Source organism: Mandrillus leucophaeus, unplaced genomic scaffold, assembly GCF_000951045.1.
Source record: "Mandrillus leucophaeus isolate KB7577 unplaced genomic scaffold, Mleu.le_1.0 Scaffold503, whole genome shotgun sequence".
Taxonomy (NCBI): Eukaryota; Metazoa; Chordata; class Mammalia; order Primates; family Cercopithecidae; genus Mandrillus; species Mandrillus leucophaeus.
Window position 1 is genome coordinate 96,723 of NW_012105399.1, and position 9,387 is coordinate 106,109.

Genomic DNA, 9,387 nt, shown 5'->3' on the forward strand with positions numbered 1-9,387 from the left:
CGCTGCCCCGGACGGCGCTCTCCCCGCGGCGCTTCGTGGTGCTCCTGATCTTCAGCCTGTACTCGCTGGTAAACGCCTTTCAGTGGATCCAGTACAGCATCATCAGCAACGTCTTCGGGGGCTTCTACGGCGTCACCTTGCTGCACATCGACTGGCTGTCCATGGTGTACATGGTGGCCTACGTGCCCCTCATCTTCCCGGCCACCTGGCTGCTGGACACCAGAGGCCTGCGGCTCACCGCCCTGCTGGGCTCCGGCCTCAACTGCCTGGGTGCCTGGATCAAGTGCGGCAGTGTGCAGCAGCATCTCTTCTGGGTCACCATGTTGGGCCAGTGCCTGTGCTCCGTGGCCCAGGTGTTCATCCTGGGCTTGCCCTCCCGCATCGCCTCAGTGTGGTTTGGGCCCAAAGAGGTGTCCACAGCTTGTGCCACCGCCGTGCTGGGCAATCAGGTAAGGACTGGAGTGGTAGATGAAAGATCCTTAGAAGACAGAAAATGTCATAGGCCGTGAGAACTGTGGCCTGTGTGAATGAACTGCCCCAGGAGGTATTTGTCCATAAAAGAGGAGATAAGGCCGTTAAATAGACTTCCGGACGGTCTTGGATTGAAGAGGGCTATAAATTTCTTTGTAAGGACAGAATTTTCCAAACCACCTTGTCATCTTGCTTAGAAAATTACCTGTAAAATAATTAACTGGGCCGGGTGCGGTGGCACACACCTGTAATCCCGCCACTTTGGGAGGCCGAGGTGGGTGGATCACTTGAAGTTCGGAGTTCCAGACCAGCCTGGGCAACATGGGGAAACCCCGTCTCTATTAAAAATACAAAAATTAGCCGGGCCTGCTCGCAGGCACCTGTAGTCCCGCCTACTCAGGAGGCTGAGGCAGGAGACTCTCTTGAATCCGGGAGGTGGAGGTTGCAGTGAGTGGAGATCACACCTTTGCATTCCAGCTTGGGTAACAGAGTGAGACTATATCTCAAATAATAATAATAATAAACTGTAACCATAATAATAATAATTAACTGTATTGGCTTGTTTATGCCTAACATAGAAAACTTGTCAATGCAGTAATAAACAAGACTTGGGTAGGTATTATTTTTGTCACCAGTGTATTCTTTGTGAAAGGAAGGTATTGGATTCTGGAAAGATTGTTTCCATTTTGAGAGGTCATTGTGAACAGCTCCCTTTTAATTTCATATATTAACAGTCAGCGCAGTGCCTGGCACATAAAGAACACGTAAATGACTGCTAACTAACAGTTCTGGGCTGGGCGTGGTGGCTCATGCCTGTAATCTCAGCACTTTGGGAGGCTGAGGCAGGCGGATCACTTGATCAAGGCCAGGAGTTTGAGACCGGCCTGGCCAACATGGCAAAACCAAATACACAAAAATTAGTGGCGCATGGTGGTGCATGCCTGTAATCCTAGCTACTCAGGTGGCCGAGGCACGAGAATCTACATGCTTATTGCTTTATAGTCATTTCCCTAATCTAAAAGTACAGAAGATGGAGTAGGTTGAACTATAGTTGTTTGTGTGTCCAAAACAATTTATGACTGATACTTGAATTGGTTGCATCTGCAGGTTTGGACAGAAGCTATTATAAAGTTTTTTTTTTGTTGTTGTTGTTTGTTTTTTTGTAGAAATGGGGTTTCTCCATGTTGCTTATGCTGGTCTCGAACTCCTGAGCTCAAGCTCTCTGCCCACCTCTGCCTCCCGAAGTGCTGGGATTACAGGTGTGAGCCACCACGCCCGGCCATGATTAGATTCTTTTTGTCACACATCTCTCAGTCTAAATTTATTTTAAATATTCAGTAGCATTTCTTGATCCCATTTAGAGTTGCCCAGTCACTCTCTTTACATTATTTTAATTCTCCTTATAGCACTGATCCCTGTCTTATATGTTATTGTTTACACGTTTATGTCACTTACCTATTACTCTTCTCCCATCCCCACCATTAGATTGTAAGTTTCATGAAAATAGGCATGTGGTCTGAATGTACACAACTGTATCACCAGCATTTATTACTCTCCTTAAAACCATGTTGAATAAATAAAGGAGCTTCAGACTCATACGGATACTGGCCAGCTGGGTAGTCTACTTGGATATCTCATGGGAACACATCACTCAAAACTGCTTTCTCCTTGCCCATTTCCCTTTATCTCTAATGCCACTGTCTTGGTTTGGTCCAGAGCTTGCTAATTGTCCTCCCTATCTGTAGCCCTTGCTCTATTCCCTCTGTTCTCCACATTCATCCAGTGTGGTCTTTTACATGTGTGAATCTGTTCAGGGCACATCCTTACTCCTGCAGTGGCTTCCGTTGTCCTTAGGATAAAATTCAAACACTAATGCAACATATGGTACCCTCCAGATCTGCCTCCTGCCAGCCCTTCCTCTTTATCTGTCTCCACAACCCCTGTCCCCACAGACGTATGCTTTCTCTGCTCTATGCGGAACTATGCATACTTACAGTTTCTCACAAGGTCATGCTCTTTCCCTCCTGGCCTTGTATGTAATGTCCTATTGGCTTGGAATATTTCTTCACTTGACTAACTCCAATTTCTTATTCAGATCTTTGCTCCTCCAGGAACTTTTTCTGAACCCCATTTCTTTTTTTTTTTTTTTTTTTTTTTCGAGACGGAGTCTTGCTCTGTCGCCCAGGCTGGAGTGCAGTGGTGCAATCTTGGCTCACTGCAAGCTCCGCCTCCCGGGTTCACGCCATCCTCCTGCCTCAGCCTCCTGTGTAGCTGGGACTACAGGCGCCCGCTGCCATGCCCAGCTACATTTTTTTTTTTTTGTTTTTTTGTAGAAATGGGGTTTCTCCATGTTGCTTATGCTGGTCTCGAACTCCTGAGCTCAAGCTCTCTGCCCACCTCTGCCTCCCGAAGTGCTGGGATTACAGGTGTGAGCCACTGCGCCCGGCCACCTGCACTCCATTTCTTTTACTTCATTCTTTTTGATAGCTAAACAATATTTCTATGTAAGGTGCTCCCCCCAAAGTACTCTCTTAACTACCATGATCATATGTCCCAGTTTGCCTGGGATAGTCCAGGTGGTACACCTGTTGTCTGGTATAATTACTAATGAAGTCCCTTTCATTCTGAAGAGTGTTCTAGATGGATAGTAAATTACGTGGTCTTCCCAGTCTTGGCCCTCTTTATGTCTCAATCACAGTTCTGTATTACCACACTGTCTTGTAATTACCAGTTGTATTCTCTCTATCCAGCTTTTTTGGTAAGGCAGCAAATGAAATATATGATAATTGTGACTCTCTGTGCCTCAGACTCCTTTCTTGGGCCCTTTCTCTTCCCGCCCTTCCTCCTAAAAATCTTGCTCCTAAAAACCTTCCTTCATTGAACCTCCTAATAGTTTGATTTTAATTCTTGTTGTGATTATGATATTTAGCCATATTTTTTGTTGAGGTAAAATTCACATAACATGAAACTAACCATTTTAATGTGTACAATTCAGTGGCATTTAGTGCATTTACAGTGTTGTGCAACTGTTACTTCTATCTAGTTTCAAAACATTTTTATCCACCCCCAAAGAAGACCCAATACCTACTAAACAGTCACTTCCCCACCATTGCCCCCTCCCCTAGCCTGTGGCAAGTACTAATCTCCCTTCTCTTTCTGTGGATTGACCTGTTTTGTTCTGGATATTTCATATAAATGGAATCATACAGTAGGTGACCTTTTGTGTCTGGCTTCTGTCACTTAGCTTATTTGCAAAGTTCATCCATGTTGTAGCACTGTATCAGTACTTCATTCCTTTTTAATAGCTGAATAATTTCATTGTATGAATATACAACGTTTTGTTTATCCACTTATCTGTTGATAAACGTTTGTGTTATTTTCACCTTTTGGTTATTGTGGTAATGTGAATAGGGCTGCTATGAACATTCATATATAATTATTTGTTTGAATTTCTGTTTTCAGTTTTTGGGACATATACCTAGAGGTATAATTGCTAGGTCATATGGTAATTCTATGTTAAACTTATTAAGGAACTGCCAAACTGTTGTCTGCAGTGGCTGCACCATTTTATAGTTTCACCAGCAGTATTCAAGGGTTCCAATTTGTCCACATTCTTGCCAACACTTTCCTATTGCTATTATTATTATTATAGTAGCCATGCTACCTGGTGTGGAGTGGTATCTTATTATAGTTTTGATTTGGGCATGTTTTCAAATGTTTATTGACCATTTGTATATCTTCTTTGGAGAAATGTCTCTTCAAGTTTTTTGCCCATTTTTAAATTGGGATATTGCTTTTTTGTTGTTGAGTTGTAATCGGTATTTATAGATTCTGGAAGCTATACCCTGATCAGATATATAATTTACAAATACTTTCTCATTCTGTAGGTCATCTTTTGTCAGCCTTATTTTGCATATTCTTATTCCCCTTTTGTAGGCATCTACAGGGCAAGGACTGTATATTACACAGCTTGATAGCAGCATCACTCAGATGGTAGGAACTCAGTAAATGTTTTTTGAATAGGAAAGCTATTGGTCAGCAGTTTCCCTTTAACAATACAATAGTAAAAAAGACATTGGAACATAGTAGTTTAGGCTGGGTGCAGTGGCTCATGTCTGTAATCCAGCACTTTGGGAGGCCGAGGCAGGCAGATCATGAGGTCAGGAGTTCAACACCAGCCTGACCAACATGGTGAAACCCCGTCTGTACTAAAAATACAAAAATTAGCTGGGCGTGGTGGTGTGTGCCTGTAATCCCAGCTACTCAGGAGGCTGAGGCAGGAGAATCGCTTGAACCTGGGAGGGACAGGTTGCAGTGAGCCGAGATTGCATCACTGCACTCCAGCCTGGGTGACAGAGTGAGACTTTGTCTCAAAAAAAAAAAAAAAAAAAAAGAACATAATAGTTTAATTTTCAAAGCACCTTTATAAACACCAGCTGTCCTCTTTATGTTCTATTAATTGCCAGCATTTACTTTTTTCTCTAATGATAATAGCTGTTAACAGGACTATGTGTTTTTCAGCTTGGAACTGCAGTTGGCTTTTTGCTACCACCAGTTTTAGTACCCAACACACAGAATGACACAAATCTCCTGGCTTATAATATCAGCACCATGTTTTATGGAACATCAGCTGTTGCCACACTTTTATTTATTTTAACAGCAATTGGTAAGTGAATTACTTTCCCTAAAGCTTAAATGAATGCATGATAGAAATTTGAGGATGACTAACTCTGGAAATTTTTGTTGATAATATCTCAAGTGTCATATGCTTGTTTCATTCTTCCATGCCCTGTCTTGCTTAGGTAATGAATGCTACAACCCTAGGGATGTTATAGCCCACTACATCTGTTTTCACATCGTAAAGGGTTTGAGGACTAATTCATTTATCTCTCTACTAACTTTTCTTCTTGGTAACTGTTGGTTTCAAATATACTACCTGCCTCCTTTTCCCATATTCGCCTACATGATCTGCATCTTATGCCTTTTATGCCTACCTAGCCAGGAAAAAGTTCTTGCCATACTTTGAAGTGATGCCCGTAGGCTATGGTCTTTCTGGTAATGCTAAATTCTCCCAAGATTTCCAATTTAACAATTAACTGGATCTGAAAATGTTGACTAGTGAATGGTCCTGGGCAGCAGCTGTTCAGCAGAATTTCAAACTGTGGCAACTATCTACTTGTTAGGCCACTCCAGCAAAGCACGGCTGCTGAGTCCACCCGTCACTGAGTCCTCTCGTCTGGGCCTGTCTCTTGAAGCAGTCAGTCAAAATCAGCTGCAAGCAGCCATCATCAGTTTGGAAGAAGCTTTGGGAAGGTCTGCTTTTTAAAGTTTATTTTTAATGGGAAACTTTTGATTTCAGGGAAAAGGATAGGTAAGGTTTATTTAAGTAATATAGCTGCTAGCATAACTATAATATTGCCCTTTAGGCACTCATATCTGGAATTGATTTGAAGAGGAAAATAACTAATAAAGTTGAAATGCTATCTTTTAATCATTCAAATTTATAATTTCAATATAGCTGGAGTTTCAAAATTTTTATACTCGTTTTTACAATGGCTATAATAGTAATGGAAAATTCATATTTTATGATCTCCAGATATAAAATCCTTAGTTTTCAAAGAAATGTATGCTGAACATTCTAGAGTGTTTGAATAGAGACTGCCTTGGTAGATGAACTGCAGGATCCAGGTACAGGAAGGTCAGCCCACGTACTTAATTTCCCTTAATATAATGAGCAGAATGTTCTCTTGGTATCATATGAAGTATTCCAACATGTCTAATCCACTTATTGGTTTTTGTTTTCAGTTAGTTAGGGAATAGCATATTTGTGATGTGCAGACTACTAAAAAGGACACATTATTCCTATCCTATTTTAGCAGTTTAGCAAAGTTTTAAAAGAAATTTGCATTCTTAAAAAAAAAAAAAACACCAAAATTATTAAGTCTACTTTTCTGGTAGCCATGTTTGATTTGCTAGATGAAATAGGAAATATATTTTGCATAAATGGACCTTCCATTTGCAATAGGGAATTTTTTTTTTTTTTTTTTTTGATACAGAGTCTTGCTCTGTCACCCAGGCCAGAGTGCAGTGGCATGATCTCAGCTCACTGAAGCCTCTACCTGCTGGGTTCAAGTGATTCTCCTGCCTCAGCCTCCCAAGTAGCTGGGCTTACAGGCATGCACCACCATGCCCAGCTAATTTTTGTATTTTCAGTAGAGACAGGGTTTCACCATGTTGGTCAGGACGGTCTCGATCTCCTGACCTCGTGATCCACCCGCCTCGGCCTCCCAAAGTGCTGGGATTACAGGCCTGAGCCACGAAGCCCGACCTTTTTTTGTGTGTTTTCAGTAGAGACGGGGTTTCACCATGTTGGCCAGTCTGGTCTCGAACTCCTGACCTCAAACAATCCGCCTGCCTCGACCTCACAAAGCGCTGGGATTACTGGCGTGAGCCACTGCACCCGGCCAAAATTCTCTTTCTTTTGATTGCTTTTGTGTCTTCACATAAATTCCAGTTTTCCTTTTTTTTTTTTTTTAAATCGTCTTCAATTGCTTGTCTCAGAAAGAAGTGAGAAAGTAAGAGATTGCATGTAAGATATCACAAAATCATACATGTGATGTGTGTATGTTTAAACTGCTACAAATATAAGATTTTTACTTGTTGAAGGAGGGAGACCAAGAATGTTATTATAATAATAGGTATGACTATTGGCATATTACCCTTTGTTATTTAAGAAATTAAAAGAGAGAGCTAATTATGTACTTAACTAATTATGTACTCATGGCCTACAGGTAGAGAATGGAAATAGAAATGAGGGGAAAATAATGGGAAAAATGCCTTTTAAAAAAGGCTCTTGGTCAATTTTTGCTTGGAGGACTCTAATTTTAATTTTATGATCCCAAACATATTATAAAAGCAAGATAATATGTAGTTGTGATATGAAAGTCTTAAGTTGAAAATTGTGACATTTAAATAGAACATGTACTTGTTTTCCTCGTTCCCAAATATTTGCTGTTGAGCAAACTTTGGATTATTTAAAAAATCCATACCAAATAAAGTTCCTTAATTACTAAAAGGTGATTTTACTTCTCTCTAAATTCTACCCATAGTTACTTTGGAAGTCCCACCAAATTCTTACAAAATAATTTAATTTTGTTAAGGTTTTTCAGCAATGTGACATGTACTAAATTGATAGCAGTCTACTTAAAATATTGTCTCAAAGGTTCATGCCATGTAATTCTGTTCCTCTCCCTTATGGAGCTTATATTGAGTATAATCCATCTAGTGTTTCCAGGAATTAACCCAAGTATTCCACTGAATTTCACACTAATACTATTCCTCTGCCTCCCAGGTTCAAGGAATTCTCGTGCCTCAACCTCCCAAGTAGCTGAGATCACAGGCGCATGCCACCATGCCTGGCTAATTTTTGTATTTTTAGTAGAGACAGGGTTTCACCATGTTGGCCAGACTGATCTCGAACTTCTGACCTCAGGTGATCCGCCTGCCTTGGCCTCCCAAAGTGCTGGGATTACGGGCCTGAGCCACGAAGCCCGGCCTTTTGTGTGTGTGTTTTCAGTAGAGACGGGGTTTCACCATGTTGGCCAGTCTGGTCTCGAACTCCTGACCTCAAACAATCCGCCTGCCTCGACCTCACAAAGCGCTGGGATTACTGGCGTGAGCCACTGCACCCGGCCAAAATTCTCTTTCTTTTGATTGCTTTTGTGTCTTCACATAAATTCCAGTTTTCCTTTTTTTTTTTTTTTAAATCGTCTTCAATTGCTTGTCTCAGAAAGAAGTGAGAAAGTAAGAGATTGCATGTAAGATATCACAAAATCATACATGTGATGTGTGTATGTTTAAACTGCTACAAATATAAGATTTTTACTTGTTGAAGGAGGGAGACCAAGAATGTTATTATAATAATAGGTATGACTATTGGCATATTACCCTTTGTTATTTAAGAAATTAAAAGAGAGAGCTAATTATGTACTTAACTAATTATGTACTCATGGCCTACAGGTAGAGAATGGAAATAGAAATGAGGGGAAAATAATGGGAAAAATGCCTTTAAAAAAAGGCTCTTGGTCAATTTTTGCTTGGAGGACTCTAATTTTAATTTTATGATCCCAAACATATTATAAAAGCAAGATAATATGTAGTTGTGATATGAAAGTCTTAAGTTGAAAATTGTGACATTTAAATAGAACATGTACTTGTTTTCCTCGTTCCCAAATATTTGCTGTTGAGCAAACTTTGGATTATTTAAAAAATCCATACCAAATAAAGTTCCTTAATTACTAAAAGGTGATTTTACTTCTCTCTAAATTCTACCCATAGTTACTTTGGAAGTCCCACCAAATTCTTACAAAATAATTTAATTTTGTTAAGGTTTTTCAGCAATGTGACATGTACTAAATTGATAGCAGTCTACTTAAAATATTGTCTCAAAGGTTCCTGCCATGTAATTCTGTTCCTCTCCCTCATGGAGCTTATATTGAGTATAATCCATCTAGTGTTTCCAGGAATTAACCCAAGTATTCCACTGAATTTCACACTAATACTATTCCTATTAGGAGAACTCTATTATATCCTCAAATATTTGGTTTGTTGATATGTACCAAACGTGTTTAGAGGCTTACTACATGCTGTATATCATTTAATCCTCATGACTGTATGAGGAAGGTACCAATATTATTCCCATTTTATAGACGAGGAAACAGACACAGAATTTAGTTAAATCTAATTTGTCCAAGGTCATAGTAAACACTGAAGGTCAGATTTAAGCCTAGACAATTTAACTCCATTTATAAAAGTTACAGATAAAAATATATCATTTTAATTTTTACTGAGCCTATTTTTTGTTCGAATTCAGATTCTTGCATAAGTGGTAATGCTATTGTATTTAAAAGCTGTTCT

The 9,387-nt window shown here is 40.1% G+C and overlaps 1 protein-coding gene across 1 annotated transcript in view; it reads left to right on the top strand.

Moving 5' to 3' along the window:
• Positions 1–9,387, top strand: part of FLVCR1 (feline leukemia virus subgroup C cellular receptor 1) — a 41,497-nt gene that overhangs the window by 3,020 nt on the left and 29,090 nt on the right. The window contains exons 3-4 of the mRNA XM_011996165.1: positions 2–449; positions 4,993–5,137. Coding sequence (XP_011851555.1) covers positions 2–449; positions 4,993–5,137 — 593 coding nt within the window. The remainder of the gene's footprint in view (position 1; positions 450–4,992; positions 5,138–9,387) is intronic.